Source organism: Rhinoraja longicauda, chromosome 4 (assembly GCF_053455715.1).
Source record: "Rhinoraja longicauda isolate Sanriku21f chromosome 4, sRhiLon1.1, whole genome shotgun sequence".
NCBI lineage: Eukaryota > Metazoa > Chordata > Chondrichthyes > Rajiformes > Arhynchobatidae > Rhinoraja > Rhinoraja longicauda.
Window position 1 is genome coordinate 91,074,766 of NC_135956.1, and position 23,284 is coordinate 91,098,049.

Below are 23,284 nucleotides of genomic sequence, written 5' to 3' on the forward strand. Positions count from 1 at the left end.
AGCTGTCATTTCTACATGGTGAAACCAAAATGTATAAAGATTTTAGATTTTAGATTTAGAGATACAGCGCAGAAACAGGCCCTTCGGCCCACCGGGTCCGCGCCGCCCAGCGATCCCCGCACACTAACACTATCCTACACACACTAGGGACAATTTTTACATTTGCCCAGCCAATTAACCTACAAACCTGCACGTCTTTGGAGTGTGGGAGGAAACCGAAGATCTCGGAGAAAACCCACGCACGCAGGTCACGGGGAGAACATACAAACTCCGTACAGACGGCGCCCGTAGTCGGGATCGAACCTGAGTCTCCGGCGCTGTAAGGCGGCAACTCTACTGCTGCGCCACCGTGCTGCCCATAAAAATACCCTTTAATAAAATCTGACAACGTGCACTTTAACCACGTGATTCTTTTCTATTACAAATCTCAAATTGTGGAGTACAGACGCAAATAGATAAACGATGGGTCTTTGTCCCAAACATTATGGAGGGCACTGTACATTGTATGCACCTACACCCTCACCTGTATCTGATGCTTCGCTGTCATCTCCCCTGGTTCACAATGACCAATTCTACCATTTTGCAACCTTCGTCCCCTTTGATCTCTAATTTTCACACCTTACCCTTCCATATCTCTGTGTCTCCCCTGACTCTCAGTTTGAAGGAGGGTCTCGAAACGAAACGCCACCCATTCCTTCTACCCAGAGATGCCGCCTGTTCCGCTGAGTTACTCCAGCACTTTGTGTCTGTCTTCAGTGTAAACCAGCATCTGCAGTTCTTTCCCATGCATTTCATCTTCACCTATCACCTGCCAGGCTTTGCCCCAGCCCCATCTCTTTTCTAATTTATCCCCCTCTTACTCCATGTCTGCAGAACCCAAAACAACGCCTATCCGTGTCCTCCGGAGATATTGCCTGATCTGCTGAGGTACTCCAGCACTTTGTGGAGGTGAATCTGAGGAATTCATTGCCACAGAGGGCTGTGGAGGCAGTCAATTGACACTTTTAAAGCAGAGATAGATAGATTTTTGATCAGTACGGGTGTCAGGGGTTATGGGGAGAAGGCAGGAGAATGGGGCTAGGAGGAAGAGATAATTCAGCCATGGTTGAATGGCGGAGTTGACTTGATGGGCCGAATGGCCTAATACTGCCCCTATCACTTATTAGTGCAAGATTACAGCATCTGCATTGTGTTGAAACAAAGAACTGCAGATGCTGGTTAATACACAAAAGGACACAAAGTGCTGGAGTAACATCTGTAGTTCCCTGTGCCTACAATCTTTCAACATACAAAGGACATTATTACCTGAAGTAAAGTTTTCCGAATAACCACAGTATGACAGTCTGAAGAAGGGTCTCAACCCGAAACGTCACCCATTCCTTCTCTCCTGAGATGCTGCCTGACCTGCTGAGTTACTCCAGCATTTTGTGAATAAATACCTTCGATTTGTACCAGCATCTGCAGTTATTTTCTTACACAGTATGACAAATCATTATCTTGATAAGGCAGTCTGTTTAGTTTACTGTCACGTGTACCGAGGTACAGTGAAAAGCTTTAGTTGCGTGCTAACCAGTCAGCGGAAAGACAATACATGATTACAATCGAGCCATTTACAGTGCGTAGGGATAAGTTTAGTGCAATGTTAAGCCAGCAAAGTCCGAGGGTTATTAACGAGGTAGGTAGTAGTTCAACACTGCTCTCTGCTTGTGATAGGATGATTCAGTTGGCTGATAACGGATGGGAAAAAAACTGTCCCTGAATTTGGAGGTGTGTGTTTTCACAATTATATACCTTTTCCCCCTCGATGGGAAAGGGGGGAAGAGGGAGTGACCTGGATGTGACTCGTCCTTGGTTATGCTGCTGGCCTTGCCGAGGCAACGTGAGGTATAAATGGAGTCAATGGTGGTCACGGTGGCGCAGCGGTAGAGTTGCTGCCTTATAGCGAATGCAGCGCCGGAGACCCGGGTTCCATCCCGACAACGTGTGCTGTCTGTACAGAGTTTGTACGTTCTCCCTTTGAGCTGCGTGGGTTTTTTCCGAGATCTTAGGTTTCCTCCCACACTCCAAAGACGTGCAGGTCTGTAGGTTAATTGGCTTGGTAAAATGTAAAAATTGTCCCTTGTGGGTGTAGGATAGTGTTGATGTGCGGGGATCGCTGGTCGGCGCGGACCTGGTGGGCTGAAGGGCCTGTTTCCGCGCTGTATCTCTAAACTAAACTAAACTAATGGAATGGAAGGTTGGTTTGTGTGATGGTCAGGGCTGTGTCACAAGAGAAGAGGACCTTTAAACATCCATTGAGCTATCTTATACGAGCAATATATAGAACCAATATGTCAATATTGACTGAAGATGATAACACCATTTTATTACCTTGCACAACAGCCAAAGTGAAAGTGGTAAGAATTGAGGAATGGAAACGCCAAGACATCAAATGCGTCACCTGAAAGCAAAGACAAAGACATTTTATCAAAACAGTGCATTGAAATCCAATCTTTAACAATGCACTTTCAGCAAGAGACGCAAAATTGAATTAAGCTAATAGACACATCATGAACTTATTTGTCCTAAGATAGACACAAAGTGCTGGAGTAACTCAGCGGGTCTGCAGCATCGCTGGTGAAAAGGATAGGTGATGTTTTGGATCGGAGTCATTCTCCGATTCCTATTAAATAATTTCCCCTTCACCTTAAACCTATCTGGTCCTCGATTCCCCTACTCTGGGCAAGAGACTCTGCATTTATCTGATCTATTCCAATCATGATTTTTTGTACACCTCTATAAGATCACCCCTCATCCTCCTGTGCTCAAAGGAATAGAGACCCAGCCAACTCGCGCTAGCTCAGACCCTCTAGTCCTGGCAACATCCTCGTGAATCTTCTCTATATCCTTTCCAGCTTCACAATATCTTTCCTATAACATGGTGCCCAGAACTGAACGCAATACTCTAAATGCGGTCTCACCAACGTCTTATACAACTGCAACATGACCTCCTAACTTCTATACTCAATACTCTTACTGATGAAGGTCAATGTGCCAAATGCCTTTTTTACAACCCGATCGACCTGCGACTCGACCTTCAAGGAACCATGTACCTGCACTCCTAGATCCCTCTGCTTTACAGCACTCCCCAGAGCCCTACCATTCACTGTGTAGGTCCTGCCCTTGTTAGACTTCCCAAAATGCAACACCTCACACTTCTCTGTATTAAATTCCATCAACCATTCCTCCGCCCATCTGGCCAATCGATCCAGATCCTGCTGCAATCTTTCACAACCATCTTCACTATCTGCAAAACCACTCACTTTTGTACCATCTGCAAACTTGCTAATCACACTCTGCTTCCTTCCTTCAGACTGATAGAGGAGGGCGGGGAGGGGAGGGGAGGGGAGGGGAGGGGGGGTGAGAGAGCGGGGGGTGGGAGAGCGGGCTGTAGGCGAGAAAATGCCAAAACAAACCAGAGCCGGCTGGAGAATGAAGATGGAAAGATAGATCAGCCACGTTGGAATGGCAGAGTAGATCATGGTTGATCATGGCTGATCATTCTCAATCAGTACCCCGTTCCTGCCTTCTCCCCATACCCCCTGACTCCGCTATCCTTATGAGCTCTGTCTAGCTCTCTCTTGAATGCATTCAGAGAACTGGCCTCCCCACTGCCTTCGGAGGCAGAGAATTCCACAGATTTACAACTCTCTGACTGAAAAATTGTGAATTTGTGGAATTCTCTGCCACAGAAGGCAGTGGAGGTCAATTCACTGGATGAATTTAAAAGAGAGTTAGATAGAGCTCTAGGGGCTAGTGGAATCAAGGGATATGGGGAGAAGGCAGGCACGGGTTACTGATTATGGACGATCAGCCATGATCACAATGAATGGCGGTGCTGGCTCGAAGGGCCAGATGGCCTCCTCCTGCACCTATTGTCTATGTTTCGCGGTAAAGCACAGCACAGGGAGGGAGCCCGGTTGCTTCAGGTGCAGACCTCAAGGTGGTATGGCCAAAGACCCAGGTCAAGACATCATGCCAGAGGAAATGTGTAAACCTGATAAGGCAAGAAATATCCCCAAACTCAAGCGAAGTAAACTGACAAAAATCTGATGTGCCATAATTGTGTGTGATACATTTGAATACTTTTCCTTTGAGTGCGCAATCAGAGTTGACAAAAGGGCTTCCCCAGGCCACATGTGTAAGAAGGAACTGCAGATGATGGTTTAAACATATAAGATTATTAAGGGGTTGGACACGTTAGCGGCAGGAAATATGTTCCCAATGTTGGGGGAGTCCAGAACAAGGGGCCACAGTTTAAGAATAAGGGGTAGGCCATTTAGAACGGAGATGAGGAAAAACTTTTTCAGTCAGAGAGTTGTAAATCTGTGGAATTCTCTGCCTCAGAAGGCAGTGGAGGCCAATTCTCTGAATGCATTCAAGAGAGAGCTAGATAGAGCTCTCAAGGATAGCGGAGTCAGGGGGTATGGGGAGAAGGCAGGAACGGAGTACTGATTGAGAATGATCAGCCAAGATCACAATGAATGGTGGTGCTGGCTCGAAGGGTCGAATGGCCTCCTCCTGCATCCATTGTCTCGACCCGAAACGTTAACCATTCCTTCTCTCCAGAGATGCTGCCTGCCCCGCTGAGTTACTCCAGCTTTTTGTGTCTATCCCCTGGCTACATGTTGTGCAACTCTTCTATCCTCTCTCACACCTTTAGTCTTCATCTCTGCCCTTTGCCCAACCATCTGTCTATCCAACACCCCCCTCACTTTATCCACCTGTCACTTGCCAGACTTTATCCTGCACCGCCTCTTTTTCAGTTTTCCTCCCTCCTTTACCCCCCCAGCCCCGCACCACAATCAGTCTGAAGAAGTCCCGACCCAAAATGGCACCTATCCCTGTTCTCCAAATATGCTGCCTGACCCGCTGAGTTACTCCAGCACTCTGTGAAACGTCACCTATCCATGTTCTCCAGAGACGCTGCCTGACCCGCTGAGTAGGTGAATCGAGGACATAGGTTTAAGGTGAAGGGGAAAAGATTTAATAGGAATCTGAGGGGTAACTTTTTCACTCAAAGGGTGGTGGGTGAATGGAACAAGCTGCCAGAGGAGGTAGTTGAGGCAGGGACTATCCCAACGTTTAAGAAGCAGTTAGACAGGTACATGGATAGGACAAGTTTGACGGGATATAGACCAAACGTGGGCAGGTGGGACTAGTGTAGATGGGACATGTTGGTTGGTGTGGGCAAGTTGGGCCGAAGGGCCTGTTTCCACACTGTATCACTCTCTGACTCTATTCACATCTATGATTATGACCATGGCTTCCTGTAAGGCCATTGTTGAGGCCTGACCCAAAACAGACAATAATTATTGGAGTCACCATAACTGTTTATTTTGATCTGCTGGTGGGATTTCCCTTTGCAATCCAATGAAAGCCTTCGACAAGGTCCCACATAGGAGATTAGTGGGCAAAATTAGGGCATATGGTATTGGGGGTAGGGTACTGACATGGATAGAAAATTGGTTGACAGACAGAAAGCAAAGAGTGGGGATAAATGGGTCCCTTTCGGAATGGCAGGCAGTGACCAGTGGGGTACCGCAAGGTTCGGTGCTGGGACCCCAGCTATTTACGATATACATTAATGACTTAGACGAAGGGATTAAAAGTACCATTAGCAAATTTGCAGATGATACTAAGCTGGGGGGTAGTGTGAATTGTGAGGAAGATGCAATAAGGCTGCAGGGTGACTTGGACAGGTTGTGTGAGTGGGCAGATACATGGCAGATGCAGTTTAATGTAGATAAGTGTGAGGTTATTCACTTTGGAAGTAAGAATAGAAAGGCAGATTATTATCTGAATGGTGTCAAGTTAGGAGGAGGGGGAGTTCAACGAGATCTGGGTGTCCTAGTGCATCAGTCAATGAAAGGAAGCATGCAGGCAGTGAAGAAAGCCAATGGAATGTTGGCCTTCGTAACAAGAGGAGTTGAGTATAGGAGCAAAGAGGTCCTTCTACAGTTGTACCGGGCCCTGGTGAGACCGCACCTGGAGTACTGTGTGCAGTTTTGGTCTCCAAATTTGAGGAAGGATATTCTTGCTATGGAGGGCGTGCAGCGTAGGTTCACTAGGTTAATTCCCGGAATGGCGGGACTGTCGTATGTTGAAAGGCTGGAGCGATTGGACTTGTATACACTGGAATTTAGAAGGATGAGGGGGGATCTTATTGAAACATATAAGATAATTAGGGGATTGGACACATTAGAGGCAGGAAACATGTTCCCAATGTTGGGGGAGTCCAGAACAAGGGGCCACAGTTTAAGAATAAGGGGTAGGCCATTTAGAACGGAGATGAGGAAGAACTTTTTCAGTCAGAGAGTGGTGAAGGTGTGGAATTCTCTGCCTCAGAAGGCAGTGGAGGCCAGTTCGTTGGATGCTTTCAAGAGAGAGCTGGATAGAGCTCTTAAGGATAGCGGAGTGAGGGGGTATGGGGAGAAGGCAGGAACGGGGTACTGATTGAGAGTGATCAGCCATGATCGCATTGAATGGCGGTGCTGGCTCGAAGGGCTGAATGGCCTACTCCTGCACCTATTGTCTATTGTTTATTGAAGACGTTTTGATCTTGCTTAAATCTGAATATCCTGGATAGGTGATGTTTCGGGTCAGGAATATCCTTCTTCGTCCGATGGCGCGGTCCATTCCAGTCGCCGTCGTGGTAGCTCTGCGGGAACTGTGCGTTTTAAACTGGTATGTTTACTTTAAAATTATCCCTAAGTGCTCTAGCGTGTGCTAGCACTTAGCATTGACCAATGTACGACCGGGAAACGCTCGTAAAATTAAACTCGAGCGTTACCGGAGCACTATTAAACAGAAATCTACTCACCGATATACCGATAGAGATCATCAAAGGAGCGCACCGCGGCAGCAGCAGTGGGAGCGCTGGTCAGTGGGAAAGTCGGAAAAAACACCGAGGGAAGCGAGGGGGGATTCGGAACAGGCTGAGAACCCAAGCCTTACGTCCACCTCTGCCCAGCATACTTCTGGCCAACGTCCAGTCCCTGGAGAACAAGCTGGATGACCTGAGGGCAAGGATCAGATTCCAGAGGGACAGCGAATGCAGCGCCGGAGACACAGGTTCGATCCTGACTACGGGTGCTGCACTGTAAGGAGTTTGTACGTTCTCCCCGTGACCTGCGTGGGTTTTCTCCGAGATCTTCGGTTTCCTCCCACACTCCAAAGACGTACAGGTATGTAGGTTAATTGGCTGGGTAAATGTAAAAATTGTCCCTAGTGGGTGTAGGATAGTGTTAATGTACGGGGATCACTGGGCGGCACGGACTTGGAGGGCCGAAAAGGCCTGTTTCCGGCTGTAGATATATGATATGATATGATAAAGAACTGTAACATCCTTTGTCTGACTGAAACATGGCTGACCCCGCTGGTGCCTGACCAGGTGATCTGCCCATCCGAGTCCTTCACTGTTTTCCGGGCGGACAGAACGGAAGAATCCGGGAAATCCAAGGGCGGAGGAGTCTGCTTCTTGACCAATAATAACTGGTGTAATCCTGGGAATATTAAGACACTTTCTCGTTCCTGCTCGCCGGACCTGGAACATCTAACTATCTCATGCCGACCATTCTACCTACCCCGGGAGTTCAGCTCGGTGATCATCACAGCCGTCTATATCCCACCGCATGCGGACACCGACGTGGCACTGTCCACCCTACACGATGTGTTGTGTCAACACCAAAACAAGAACCCTGATGCGGCAGTGCTGGTGGCTGGAGACTTCAATAGGGGAAATCTCAAAAAGGTCATGCCCAACTTCTACCAACACATCACGTGTGTCACCAGGGGGGAAAGAACTTTGGACCACTGCTACACGCCGTTCAGGAAAGGCTACAAGGCCGTTTCTCTCCCTCCTTTTGGGAAATCTGACCACGCTGCCATTTTCCTGCTGCCGGAGTACAAACAATGGATAGTACGGGAAGCGACAGTGACGAGGGACGTAAAGCGGTGGGCTGACCATTCAGAGGCCATGCTGCAGGATGCACTGAGCGAAGTCGACTGGAACATGTTCCAAGAAAGTTCCAGAGACGTAAATGAGTTTGCGGAAGCGGTTACGGACTTCATTGCCACAATAGCCGATACCATCATCCCCACGGTAAGGGTCAGTATCTTCCCTAACCAAAAACCCTGGGTGGACAGGTTTATTCGCGTGGCCTTGAATGCTCGCACCGCTGCTTACAACTCCGGCCTGGCATCCGGCAACATGGACGACTACAAGGGAGAGTCCTACCGACTGCGAAGGGCAGTGAAGGATGCAAAAAAGAGGTACCGGGACAAGATGGAGTCACAGATGGAGCAGCAGGACAACAGGCGCCTTTGGCAGGGGCTACGGACTATAACTAGCTACAGGTCCAGCACCCCCTCAACCGGAAGTGCCGGCTCCTCCTTAGCTGATGACCTGAACTCTTTTTACGCACGGTTTGAGACGGGTAACACCACCAACTCGCCGTCTAAAAACAGCACCGAAGGGGCGCTGGCTAGCGAGGCTGGAGGGGGATCCACCGCCGGGGATGTGCACACATTCTCGGTGTCCGAGCATGAGGTGAGGTGGGCTCTGACGCGTGTGAACACGAAGAAAGCTGGAGGCCCAGATGGTATATCTGGGCGAGTACCAAAGTCTTGTGCTACTCAGCTTGCTCCAGTGCTCACCACAATATTCAACCTCTCCTTGGCAAAGTCCGTGGTCCCTGCATGCTTCAAAAGATCCATCATTGTACCGGTGCCAAAGAATGCCTCTCCAGCGTGTTTAAATGACAACCGACCGGTGGCCCTCACCTCGGTTGTCATGAAATGCTTTGAGAGGCTAGTCAAGAAGCACATCTGCGCCCTCCTTCCTCGCAACATGGACCCACTACAGTTCGCATACCGTCCGAACAGGTCCACGGATGATGCGGTCTCCCAGGTTCTACACACCGCTCTCTCTCATCTGGACAGCCAGGGGGGCTATGTGAGGATGCTGTTCATTGACTTTAGTTCAGCATTCAACACAATAGTCCCCAGCAGACTGGTTGAGAAGCTGCTGGAACTGGGGCTTAGCACCCCTCTGTGTGCCTGGGTCCTGGACTTTCTCACTGCCAGGCCCCAAGTGGTCAGGATGGGGGAACACACATCTAGCTCCCTCACCCTGAACATAGGATCCCCCCAGGGCTGCGTCCTTAGCCCCCTACTGTACTCCCTGTACACACATGACTGTAGGGCCAGGTTCAGCTCAAATCCCATCATCAAGTTTGCTGATGACACTGTGGTGGTGGGTCGGATCTCCAACAACGATGAGAAGGCCTACCGGGAGGAGGTGGCTGATCTGGCAATCTGGTGTCAGGACAATAGCCTCCTCTTGAATGTCACTAAAACAAAGGAGCTGATTGTGGACTTCAGAAGGGCTAAACATCCAAGGACGTACACGCCACTGGAGATAAATGGGTCTATTGTGGATAGGGTGAGCAGTTTCAAATACTTGGGAGTCCGCATCGCAGAGGATCTGACGTGGGCAACGCACATTGCCGCACTGGTGGGTAAGGCTAAGCAGCGCCTTTACCACCTTAGACAACTGAGGAAATTCAGAGTGTCGCTGAGGATCCTTCATTGCTTCTACTCTGGGGCTGTAGAGAGCATCCTGTCCGGCAACATTACAGTCTGGTTTGGGAACAGCTCTGCCCAGGACAGGATGGCCCTGCAGAGAGTCGTGCGTTCGGCAGAACGCACCATGGGAACTACACTCGTCCCCCTGCAGGACCTATACATCAGGAGGTGCAGATCCAGAGCAAGCAAGATCATGAGGGACCCCTGCCACCCCAGTAACGGACTGTTCCAGATGCTACGATCAGGCAAACGCCTCCGCTGTCACGCTGTGAAAACGGAGAGGATGAGACGGAGCTTCTTCCCACAGGCCATCAGGACTGTTAACTTTGATAACCCCAGAGACTAAATTTTTGTCGACACTTTTTGTGCTATGTTTAGTAACTTATTAACTTTATTTATATGCTGTAACTGTAATTCTTTTTGTGCACAACCCGCAGGCATTGCCACTTTCATTTCACTGCACATCGAGTATGTGTATGTGACAAATAAATTTGACTTGACTTGACTTGACTTGAATCCAACTTTTCCTTCAGTTAAAACTTTAAGCTCCAGTCTCATCTTCCCAACTCTGATATGCACCTTCACCAATGCTCTTCTACACTTGGTGAGATGAAGCTACGTAATCAATTTTCTTTAGTGTAGCTGGGACATGTTGGCCGGTATGGGGAAGTTGGGCTGAAGGGCCTGTTTCCACACTGTATCACTCTAAGATTCACTGGACTCATGTCGTGAAACAGATACTTTCTTCCCGCTTCAAGTCGCTCTATTGGGGAAATAATCAAACAGAGGTTCTGGAATCTTCCTGCAGTGTGGTCAGCACAGACTGCAGGGGATGAACTGCGCATGAGGGAGAAAGAATCATGCCCCACACCGTGGGCAGCGGTAGAGTTGCTGCCTTACAGCCAATGCAGCGCCGGAGACCCGGGATCCATCCCGACTACGGGCGCTGTCTGTACGGAGTTTGTACGTTCTCCGCTTGACCTGCGTGGGTTTTCTCCGAGATCTTCGGTTTCCTCCCACACTCCAAAGACGTGCAGGTATGTAGGTTAATTGGCTGGGCAAATGTAAAAATTGTCCCTTGGGTGTGTAGGATAGTGTTAGTGTGCGGGGATCGCTGGTCGGCGCGGACCCGGTGGGCCGAAGGGCCTGTTTCCGCGCTGTATCTCGAAATCTAAAAAATCTTCGGTTTCTTCCCACACTCCAAAGACGTACAGGTTTGTGGGTTAATTGGCTCGGTAAATATACAAAAATTGTCCCTAGTGTGTGTAGGATAGCATTAATGCGCGGGGATCGCTGGTCGGCGTGGACCCGGTGGGCCGAAAGGGCCTGTTTCCGCGCTGTATCTCTAAAACTAAAACTACTGAAGTCTACACTTTGCATTTATCCTATTCATTTATATAATAGAAACAAGTGAAGAAATACTCAACATGCAAATTTCTATAGAACGCCTGAAGTAGATGTGTAGGGAGGAACTGTAGATGCTGGTTTACACCGAAGATAGACACAGAGCACTGGAGTAACTCAGCGGGACAGGCAGCATCTCTGGAGAGAAGGAATGGGTGACGTTTCAGGTTCACACCCTTCTTCAGACTGAAACGTACGTTGAAATAAAACCACAAAACCTTGTAAATAGAATACTTACAAGAGAAAATCATATAGGCTAGATAATTTAAAAAGCACTAAACATTGTGTGACATGTGACATGGGATACTTGCTTCAAACAAAATTGTACATGTACCTGATGGATAAGCAGCACAAACCAATAACACCACGCTGCAAATCAAAGGAGAGATTAATAATGAGTTGTACAATTGCCCAATAGTTTTAATAGTTTGAATAGTAAGACCAAGCCCTTTCCATGTCCACTCGTTAACCTAGTTTGAACTGAATGCTATGGGTGCTCTGGGAAGCAGAGTTGAGTTAGCTGGGAATGACCGACATTTACCACAGTGCAAATAGATAAAGGGATGTGGAACGGAGAAAGGTTCACAAAGTATGGACAAAATATGGGCGCAGCGGCAGAGTTGCTGCCTTACAGCGAATGCAGCGCCGGAGACCCGGGTTCCATCCCGACTATGGGTGCTGTCTGTGCGGAGTTTGTACGTTCTCCCCGTGACCTGCGTGGGTTTTCTCCGAGATCTTCGGTTTCCTCCCACACTCCAAAGACGTGCAGGTTTGTAGGTTAATTGGCATGGTAAATGTAAAAATTGTCCCTAGTGGGTGTAGGAGTGTTAATGTGCGGGGATCGCTGGGCGGCGCGGACCCGGTGGGCCGAAAGGGCCTGTTTCCGCGATGTGTCTGTATCTCTAATCTAAATGTGACAAAATCGTAATGCATATAATAGTACAATTATACGTATAATGCCCAAAGGTTTTGAGAATGCAACGAAATATCATTGTTCAATTGATCTGCAAATGCAGAGTTAAGAGAAAAGACATCGGTAGGAGCAGGTTGTTCAGCCTCAAAGAAGTGAATTGATTTGAACGATATAGGCAGTATAAGAAAATAACTGCAGATGCTGGTACAAATCGAAGGTATTTATTCACAAAATGCTGGAGTAACTCAGCAGGTCAGGCAGCATCTCGGGAGAGAAGGAATGGGTGACGTTTCGGGTTGAGACCCTTCTTCAGACTGATGTCAGGGGGGCGGGACAAAGGGAGGATATAGGTGGAGACAGGAAGATAGAGGGAGATCTGGGAAGGAGGAGGGGAAGAGAGGGACAGAGGAACTATCTAAAGTTGGAGAAGTCGATGTTCATACTGCTGGGCTGCAAGCTGCCCAGGCGAAATATGAGGTGCTGTTCCTCCAATTTCCGGTGGGCCTCACTATGGCACTGGAGGAGGCCCATGACAGAAAGGTTAGACTGGGAATGGGAGGGGGAGTTGAAGTGCTCGGCCACCGTGAGATCAGTTTGGCCAACGCGGACCGAGCGCAGGTGTTGAGCGAAGCGATCGCCGAGCCTGCGCTTAGTTTCGCCGATGTAAATAAGTTGACATCTAGAGCAGCGGATGCAATAGATGAAGTCGTCCTAGCCAGTCCACGCCATCGTTCACACTAGTTCTTTGTTATTTTGTCATTCACTCCCTACACAACAGGGGGCAATTTACAGAGACCAATTAACCAACAAAACCGCACGTCTTTGGGGCGTGGGAGGAAACCGGAAAATCAGGAGGAAACCCACGCAGTCACAAGGAGAACGAGTAAACTCCACACAGACAGACCCGAGGTCTGGATCATACTCGGGTCTCTGGCGCTGTGAGGCAGCGGCTCTATCAGATGCACCATCTTGTTGTGGTGAGATCAAAATGTAGACACAAGAAACAGCAGATGCAGGCTGAAGAGGGGTCCTGAGCCGAAACGTCGCCTATCCACGTCCTCTAGAGATAGACAATAGACAATAGGTGCAGGAGGAGGCCATTCGGCCCTTCGAGCCAGCACCGCCATTCAATGTGATCATGGCTGATCATTCTCAATCAGTACCCCGTTCCTGCCTTCTCCCCATACCCCCTGAATCCGCTATCCTTAAGAGCTCTATCCAGCTCTCTCTTGAATGTATTCAGAGAATTGGCCTCCACTGCCTTCTGAGGCAGAGAATTCCACAGATTCACAACTCTCTGACTGAAAACGTTTTTCCTCATCTCAGTTCTAAATGGCCTACCCCTTATTCTTAAACTGTGGCCCCTTGTTCTGGACTCCCCCAACATTGGGAACATGTTTCCTGCCTCTAACGTGTCCGACCCCTTAATAATCTTATACGTTTCGATAAGATCCCCTCTCATCCTTCTAAATTCCAGTGTATATACTGCCTGACCCCCTGAGTTACTCCAGCACTCTGTGAAATGTCACCTATGCATGTTCTCCACAGATGCTGCCTGACCCGCTGAGTTTCTCCTGCACTCTGTTGTTCTAACGAGATAATTTTCAGCTTGGCAACCTGTGACAGTGGGTGGCATCACAGTGCGGTAGAAGGAACCGAGGACAAATGTTGACTCGGGACCACCCACATAACTGAAGAAACATCTAAATGATTTCAACGCAAGACTGAAACGATGATCTAATTGAGTTTAAGTAAAGGGCTGCTAATTGTAGATTGTAGACCTATACTTTCATTTTATTTTAAACTTAAAAAGCAGGAAATGAAAGAGTGTAATCTAAAGAAATCATTACAAGCCACTGACAAAATCCTGCCACTAGATTTCGTGAAGGACAGACACGAAAAAGTTCATAAGCTCATAAGCAATAGGAACAGAATTAGGCCGTTTGGCCCATGAAGTCTACTCTGCCATTCGATCATGGCTGGTCTATCTCTCCCTCCTGCCTTCTCCCCATATTCTCTGAAAATGCATTCAAGAGAGAGCTAGATAGAGCTCTTAAGGATAGGGAGAAGGCAGGAACGGGGTACTGATTGAGAATGATCAGCCATGATCACACTGAATGGCGGTGCTGGCTCGAATGGCCGAATGGCCTCCTCCTGCACCTATTGTCTATTGTCTGGCTGCTGGCAACAGCTGATGTTCTGTGGCCTGAGAAGCTCCTGTCGTCGGGATGTGAGAGAAAACTGGAGCACCCAGAGGAAATTTATGCCATCACAGGGAGAACTTGCAAACTCCACACGGAGAGTAGATAAGCAAGAAACCTTTCTTCATCAACAATGTTGAGTCAATGATATTTACCTGCACAGGTAGCTTAAATACTGCTGCTCAAGATCACTGAAAGAGAAAAAAGGACTTTAATATCCTTCCATGTTAGCATTTCACGCCTCTACTTCCTTAGAAGGCTTTGGAAGTTGGGCTTGTCCCCTTACAACTCTCACCAACTTCTGCAGATGCACTGTAGAAAGCATTTTATGCGGATCAACTGAATCATCCTACCACAAGCAGTGCTGAACTACAATCTACCTCTTAGATGACCCTCGGACTAATCTTGATTGGACCTTACTGGCTTTACCTTGCACTAAACCTTATTCCCTTATCATGTATCGATACACTGTGAATGACTTGATTGTAATCATGTGTTGTCTTCCTGCTGTAGGAAAAAATCTGCAGATGCTGGTTTCAAAATTCACACCAATTTAAATTGAAGATAGACACAAAATGCTGGAGTAACACAGCGGGCCAGGCAGCATCTCGGGAGAGAAGGAATGGGTGACGTTTCGGGTCGAGACCCTTCTTCAGACCTGAAGAAGGGTCTCGACCCGAAACGTCACCCATTCCTTCTCTCCCGAGATGCTGCCTGGCCCGCTGAGTTACTCCAGCATTTTGTGTCTACCTTGTCTTTCTGCTGACTGGTTAGCACGCAACAAAAACTTTTCACTGTACTTCGGCACACTTGACAATAAACTAAAACGATTCAACTGATATCCATTACAAGCATGTCATTATAATAAACCAATTTAAATTATAAATACAAAAATGTGAAATTGCCCTTTCAAAATTCACACAAATTTCCGCTGAAAGCTGACCAGCTGTTCTAATGTGCTGACTTCGATCTCAGTTTTCAGCAGAGCACTGCCTGAGTGCTTTGGTTATTATTGTTTCATGTACTGAGTTATCCAGTCAGCGAAAAAGACTATCCATGAATCACAATCATGCCATCCACAGTGGACACATGTAGGATGAAGGGAATAACATAGGCGCAGTGACCAATAATGACATCCTTCTCATGAACTTTGAAACAATCTATATATCACTAAAAATCTCATCTTGTATATATATATGTGTATGTTCCTGAAATACAGCCAAAATGGTGCACGATAGTGCTACAACATTAGACAATAGACAATAGACAATAGGTGCAGGAGGAGGCCATTCGGCCCTTTGAGCCAGCACCGCCATTCAATGTGATCATGGCTGATCATTCTCAATCAGTACCCCGTTCCTGCCTTCTCCCCATACCCCCTGACTCCGCTATCCTTAAGAGCTCTATCCAGTTCTCTCTTGAATGCATTCAGAGAATTGGCCTCCACTGCCTTCTGAGGCAGAAAATTCCACAAATTCACAACTCTCTGACTGAAAATGTTTTTCCTCATCTCAGTTCTAAATGGCTGACCCCTTATTCTTAAACCTTTTAGGCCCACCTTACGCACAATTGGCCTGCGGTGTGCAGTATCAAGTTTTGTTCAAACTGTTGCGCTATCGTGTACTGTTTTTGGCTGTATTTCAGACACATATCCCATAAAATAAACATCGCCATTTTGATCTAACACTTCCATGTTCAGTGTTGTCATTAAACGCGTGCTTCGTTGAACGGTGACTCCTGAGGTAAATGCTCAAATTTTCAAATTACTGGAGGAAAGCAGTGGGTCAGGGAAAGTATTTTCTCAGCACTTAAGATACCTCCCTTCCATTGACTCCATCTACACCTCACGCTGCCTCGGCAAGGCCAGCAGCCCAGACCATCACACAAACCAACCTCCCTTCCACTGACTCCATCGACACCTCACGCTGCCTCGGCAAGGCCAGCAGTCCAGACCATCACACAAACCAACCTCCCTTCCATTGCCTCCATCTACACCTCACGCTGCCTCGGCAAGGCCAGCAGCATAATCAAGAACCAGTCTCACCCCGGCCACTCCCTCTTCTCCCCTCTCCCATCGGGCAAGAGGTACAGAAGTGTGAAAACGCACACCTCCAGATTCAGGGACAGTTTCTTCCCAGCTGCTATCAGGCAACTGAACCATCCCACCACAACCAGAGAGCAGTGCTGAACTACTATCTACCTCATTGGTGACCCTCTGACTATCCTTGATCGGACTTTGCTGGCTTTGCCTTGCACTAAATGTTATTTACACTGTAAATGGATCGATTGTAATCACGTATTGTCTTTCTGCTGACCGGTTAGCACACAACAAAAGCTTTTCACTGTACCTCGGTACACGTGACAATAAACTAAACAATGCTTGGCGTAATTGAAAGCACATTATTTTTATGAAATAGCTGAGGCAATGCAATTGTTATTAGTTTCTCTGTGTCTATTAGAAACCTGTATGGTACTGCAACAATGCCAAAAGATGAAATGTTCAGCTGCTGTGTTTTTGAATACAAATCAAAATGTAAACTAACCTAACCTAACCTAACCTAGTTTAACCTTTCCTAATCTAACCTAACGTAACCAAGTCTACACTTTTTTGAGTTCATTAAATTTATAAAATTCACACTTCTTTATTTTTCCCCTCTCACCTTAAATCTTTCCCCTCTCACCTTAAATAAGAATTTGAATAAGAATAAAAATCTGAACAATTTTACCTGAGTGAACAAGGTTTTAACTTCTGAAATACTTTGTATCCACCTGCAAAAAAAAACCATCAACAGTTAACTTTAGGGTGGCGACGTGGCAGTGCTGGTAGAGCTGCTGCCTCACAGCGCCAGAGACCCAGGTTCAATCCCAGAATGGCGGGACTGTCATATGTTGAAAGACTGGAGCGACTTGGCTTGTATGCGATGGAATTCAGAAGGGTGAGAGGGGGTCTTATCGAAACGTATAAGATTATTAAGGGATGGACACGTTAGAGGCAGGAAACATGTTCCCAATGTTTGGGGAGTCCAGAACAAGGGGCCACAGTTTAAGAATAAGGGGCAGGCCATTTAGAACTGATATGAGGAAAAACTTTTTCAGTCACAAAGTTGTGAATCTGTGCAATTCTCTGCCTCAGAAGGCAGTGGAGGCCAATTAGACAATAGACAATAGACAATAGACAATAGGTGCAGGAGTAGGCCATTCAGCCCTTCGAGCCAGCACCGCCATTCAATGCGATCATGGCTGATCACTCTCAATCAGTACCCCGTTCCTGCCTTCTCCCCATATCCCCTCACTCCGCTATCCTTAAGAGCTCTATCCAGCTCTCTCTTGAAAGCATCCAACGAACTGGCCTCCACTGCCTTCTGAGGCAGAGAATTCCACACCTTCACCACTCTCTGACTGAAAAAGGTCTTCCTCATCTCCGTTCTAAATGGCCTACCCCTTATTCTTAAACTGTGGCCCCTTGTTCTGGACTCCCCCAACATTGGGAACATGTTATCTGCCTCTAATGTGTCCAATCCCCTAATTATCTTATATGTTTCAATAAGATCCCCCCTCATCCTTCTAAATTCCAGTGTATACAAGCCCAATCGCTCCAGCCTTTCAACATACGACAATCCCGACATTCCGGGAATTAACCTAGTGAACCTACGCTGCACGCCCTCCATAGCAAGAATATCCTTCCTCAAATTTGGAGACCAAAACTGCACACAGTACTCCAGGTGCGGTCTCACCAGGGCCCGGTACAACTGTAGAAGGACCTCTTTGCTCCTATACTCAACTCCTCTTGTTACGAAGGCCAACATTCCATTGGCTTTCTTCACTGCCTGCTGTACCTGCATGCTTCCTTTCATTGACTGATGCACTAGGACACCCAGATCTCGTTGAACTCCCCCTCCTCCTAACTTGACACCATTCAGATAATAATCTGCCTTTCTATTCTTACTTCCAAAGTGAATAACCTCACACTTATCTACATTAAACTGCATCTCTGAATGCATTCAAGGGAGAGCTGGATAGAGCTCTTAAGGATAGCGGAGTCAGGGGGTATGGGGAGAAGGCAGGAACGGGGTACTGATTAAGAATGATCAGCCATGATCACATTGAATGGCGGTGCTGGCTCGAAGGGCCGAATGGCCTCCTCCTGCACCTATTGTCTATTGTATCTCTAAAGTAAAATAAACTACCTTTGGTGAAGGGCAGGTTACAGTTTGCCAAGAAGTACTTAAAAGAGCAACCACAGTTCTGGAAAAAGGTCTTGTGGACAGATGAGACGAAGTTTAACTTATCAAAGTGATGGCAAGAGCAAAGTACTGCCCAGATCCAAAGCACACCACCTCATCTGTGCAACACGGTGGTGAGGGTGTTATGGCCTGGGCATGTATGGCTGCTGAAGGTACTGGCTCACTTATCTTCATTGATGATACAACTGCTGATGGCAGTAGCATAATGAATTCTGAAGTGTATAGACACATCCTATCTGCTCAAGTTCAAACAAATGCCTCAAAACTCATTGGCCGGCGGTTCATTCTACAGCAAGACAATGATTCCAAACATACTGCTAAAGCAACAAAGGAGTTTTTCAAAGCTAAAAAATGGTCAATTCTTGAGTGGCCAAATCAATCACCCGATCTGAACCCAATTGAGCATGCCTTTTATATGCTGAAAAGAAAACTGAAGGGGACTAGCCCCCAAAACAAGCATAAGCTAAAGATGGCTGCAATACAGGCCTGGCAGAGCATCACCAGAGAAGACACCCAGCAACTGGTGATGTCCATGAATCACAGACTTCAAGCAGTCATTTCATGCAAAGGATATGCAACAAAATACTAAACATGACTACTTTCATTTACATGACATTGCTGTGTCCCAAACATTATGGTGCCCTGAAATGGGGGGACTATGTAGAAACACAGCTGTAATTTCTACATGGTGAAACCAAAATGTATAAAATTACCCTTTAATAAAATCTGACAATGTGCACTTTAACCACATGTGATTTTTTTCTATTACAAATCTCAAATTGTGGAGTACAGAGGCAAATAAATAAATGATGGGTCTTTGTCCCAAACATTGTGGAGGGCACTGTACAAGCCCTAATACCTTGATTTATGTTCTGACTACATAATTCATGCCTGGGAGACTATAGGCGAAACCCACAAATGTTAACAACCCTTTGTCATTTTATGGCCACGGTGATATCATTCATTTGTGTTCTGCAGCCACTGCTTGTCTACCTCACTGTTTTTACTTTGCAATTATTTTCTTTTCATCAAGAACCATGCATTCTGAATGAATCATCCTCAATCTTGGTCACCTTGCATCCGTGTTACACTAATTGCCAGGGAATCAAACCTATTTATCCTTATTTGTATCAGGAATTCATTTACTTTGTTATAAATGTCCTCTGCGTTCACAGATAGAGCATTCAATTTTAACCCGTTACCATTTACCCCAGCAATATTCTCAATTACTGATGCTGCCGATGGCTGATTTTATACTTTAATGACTTTCTTTATTTAATGCAATTATCTTTAGCCCTTGCCTTTCTCTTCAAACCTCCCCAAAATCTTCCCCAAAACTCCGTCAGCATATTACTTTGGTGATATATAATTCAGCGCAGACCATCGCACAAACCAACCTCCCTTCTGTTATCCAAATCAGTCTGAAGAAGGGTCTCGAGCCGAAACGTCACCCATTCATTCTCTCCAGAGATGCTGCCTGTCCCGCTGAGTTACTCCAGCATTTTGTGTCTACCTCCCTTCCATTGACTCCATCTGCACCTCACTCTGCCTCGGCAAGGCCAGCAGCTCAGACCATCACACAAACCAACCTCCCTTCCATTGACTCCATCTACACCTCACGCTGCCTCGGCAAGGCCAGCAGCCCAGACCATCACACAAACCAACCTCCCTTCCATTGACTCCATTTGCACCTCACGCTGCCTCGGCAAGGCCAGCAGCCCAGACCATCACACAAACCAACCTCCCTTCCATTGACTCCATCTACACCTCACGCTGCCTCAGCAAGGCCAGCAGCATCATCAAGGACCAGTCTCACCCCGGTCACTCCCTCTTCTCCCCTCTCTCATCAGGCACAAGGTACAGAAGTGTGAAAACGCACACCTCCAGATTCAGGGACAGTTTCTTCCCGGTTGTTATCAGGCAACTGAACCATCCCACCACAACCAGAGAGCAGTCCCACCATTCCGGGAATTAACCTAGTAAACCTATGCTGCACGCCCTCAATAGCAAGAATATCCTTCCTCAAATTTGGAGACCAAAACTGCACACAGTATTCCAGGTGCGGTCTCACTAGGGCCCTGTACAACTGCAGAAGGACCTCTTTGCTCCTATACTCAACTCCCCTTGTTATGAAGGTCAACATTCCATTGGCTTTCTTCACTGCCTGCTGTCTTTGGATGCGGGAGGAAGCCAGAGCACCCAGAGGAACATCAGAAATGAACCCGGGTCTCTGGCGCTGAGGTAGCAGCTCCACCAGCTGAGCCACCCACATGAAGTTGCATATATGCCGCACACACGACGTTAACGATGACCGGTTTTGATGTCAAAAGCACTAATGCTTGATGCGTTTTTACTGTGTTCATATTGCGGCACCATATTCTGGTTCTGTAACGCACTCCAAAGTGGCTTGGCAGACATATCATGGATTCACGTGGTAAGCATTCTGAAGAAGGGTCTCGACCGAAACGTCACCCATTCCTTCTCTCCAGGGATGCTGCCTGACCCGCTGAGTTACTCCAGCATTTTGTGTCTATTAATAGACAATAGACAATAGGTGCAGGAATAGGCCATTTGGCCCTTCGAGCCAGCACCGCCATTCAATGTGATCATGGCTGATCATTCTCAATCAGTACCCCGTTCCTGCCTTCTCCCCATACCCCCTGACTCCGCTATCCTTAAGAGCTCTATCTAACTCTCTCTTGAATGCAGAGAATTCCACAGATTCACAACTCTCTGACTGAAAAGGTTTTTCCTCACCTCAGTTCTAAATGGCCTACCCCTTATTCTTAAACTGTGGCCCCTTGTTCTGGACTCCCCCAACATTGGGAACATGTTTCCTGCCTCTAACGTGTCCAACCCCTTAATGATCTTGTACGTTTCGATACGATCCCCTCTCATCCTTCTAAATTCCAGTGTATACAAGCCTAGTCGCTCCAGTCTTTCAACATATGACAGTCCTAAGTAAGGTCACTGAGCCTACCACATCAGTGCTTGATTTTAGAATGAGCTATAGAATACATGAACTCTTTAGCTCTTGCCCCATGAATATTTCCTCATCGTGTATGTAAGAAATTCCTCTTCTGACACTTGGCAATGAATGTCCTGCGACCCATTTTCAGGCAGTGCATTCCAGTTTCATTAAAATGTAAGTAATTTTATTTCACAGCATTTATTTTACAGTGACGTTTCTCCTTCAGTCATGACAAATGCAAAGTTGCGCAATGACAGAGGACAAGCGACATTTCGGGTTGGCAGAAGGGTCCCGGGGAGACATCATGGTGGCAGCAGTAAGTGTGCAAGAAGCCTGCGATGTTTTAGAATTGTGAATTTAGTTTAGTGTCGAAATACAGCATGGAAACAAACGGGAAAACGGGGATCTTATGGAAAAGTATAAAATTATAAAAGGACAGGACAAGCTAGATGCAGGAAAAATGTTCCCAATGTTGGGGTAGTCCAGAACCAGGGACCACAGTCTAAGAATAAAGGGGAGGCCATGTAAAACTGAGGTGAGAAGAAACTTTTTCACCCAGAGTTGTGAATTTGTGGAATTCTCTGCCACAGAGGGCAGCGGAGGCCAATTCACTAGATGGATTTAAAAGAGAGTTAGATAGAGCTCATGGGGCTAACGGAATCAAGGGATATGGGGAGAAGGCAGGCACGGGTTACTGATCGTGGATGATCAGCCATGATCACATTGAATGGCGGTACTGGCTCGAAGGGCTGAATGGCCTCCTCCTGCATCAATAGACAATAGGTGCAGGAGGAGGCCATTCGGCCCTTCGAACCAGCACCGCCATTCAATGTGATCATGGCTGATCATTCTCAATCAGTACCCCGTTCCTGCCTTCTCCCCATACCCCCTGACTCCGCTATCCTTAAGAGCTCTATCTAACTCTCTCTTGAATGCATTCAGAGAATTGGCCTCCACTGCCTTCTGATATAGTGCAGAAACAGATCATTGAGCCCGTCACGTCTGTGCCGACCAGCAATCACTAGCTCTATCCTACACACTCGGGACAATTTACAAAAGCCAATTAACTTAGAAACCTGCACGTCTTTGGAATGTGGGAGGGAACTGGAGCACCCGGTTAAAAACCCAAGCGGTCGCATGGAGAAGGTACAAACTCCGTACAGACAGCACCCGTAGTCAGGTGGCAACTCCGATGTGGCAACTCCAACAGCCTGACCGTGGGAGAAGACGGCAGGGGAAGAGAAAATACATTCTGGCCTTCCATCACAGTGAGGAGGGGACTGGAGGAGACTCACTGTGATGGATGTTTCTTTTGCTTGGTGTTGGTTTATGATTGTATGTGTTATTGCATATTTCTATTGCTTATTTTTATTGGTCTTATTGTCGAACTGCAGGTAATCTTTCATTTCACTGCACATTTATGTGTATGTGACAAATAAATTGACTATTGACTATTGATGGAACCTGGGTCTCTGGCGCTGCGAGGCAGCAACTCTACCGCTGCGCTGCCACTTTGGTCTTTGCCCTTAAAAGACCAACGGAGATTGCAGGCTTCGATCCCGCTTCCTCTCGCATGCCTTGCAAGCTCTCCACCATTTAAGAATGGTAGAATTTGAATGGTAGAGAATGGTAGAAATGTTACAATCTCAAATGGCAATATGACCTACTGACAGAAGTTATAAAAGTAGCATCGCACGCTAGCTTCCTTTCAAAATAATTATAGCACCGAACAACATAACCTACTGCTGTCCATGCAGGGGCAGAATTATTTTTAAAAAGCATGAAGCATCCCCATGTTCCATGATCATACGTTTCAGTAATACCACGGTGTGGCACACTGTCATGTCAACCATTATTATGGCATGGCCAGTGGTTGGAATAGAGGGAGCGGGAAGCACAGAAATAGCATCTTCAGCTCACCCAT

The 23,284-nt window shown here is 47.0% G+C and overlaps 1 protein-coding gene across 1 annotated transcript in view; it reads right to left on the reverse strand.

The window, feature by feature from the left end:
• The window catches only part of slc35d4 (solute carrier family 35 member D4), a 101,017-nt gene that overhangs the window by 46,092 nt on the left and 31,641 nt on the right, over positions 1-23,284 (reverse strand). Inside the window, exons 9-12 of the mRNA XM_078398382.1 lie at positions 16,872-16,914; positions 14,301-14,336; positions 11,366-11,400; positions 2,371-2,440 (exon numbers count right to left, since the gene is read on the reverse strand). Coding sequence (XP_078254508.1) covers positions 2,371-2,440; positions 11,366-11,400; positions 14,301-14,336; positions 16,872-16,914 — 184 coding nt within the window. The remainder of the gene's footprint in view (positions 1-2,370; positions 2,441-11,365; positions 11,401-14,300; positions 14,337-16,871; positions 16,915-23,284) is intronic.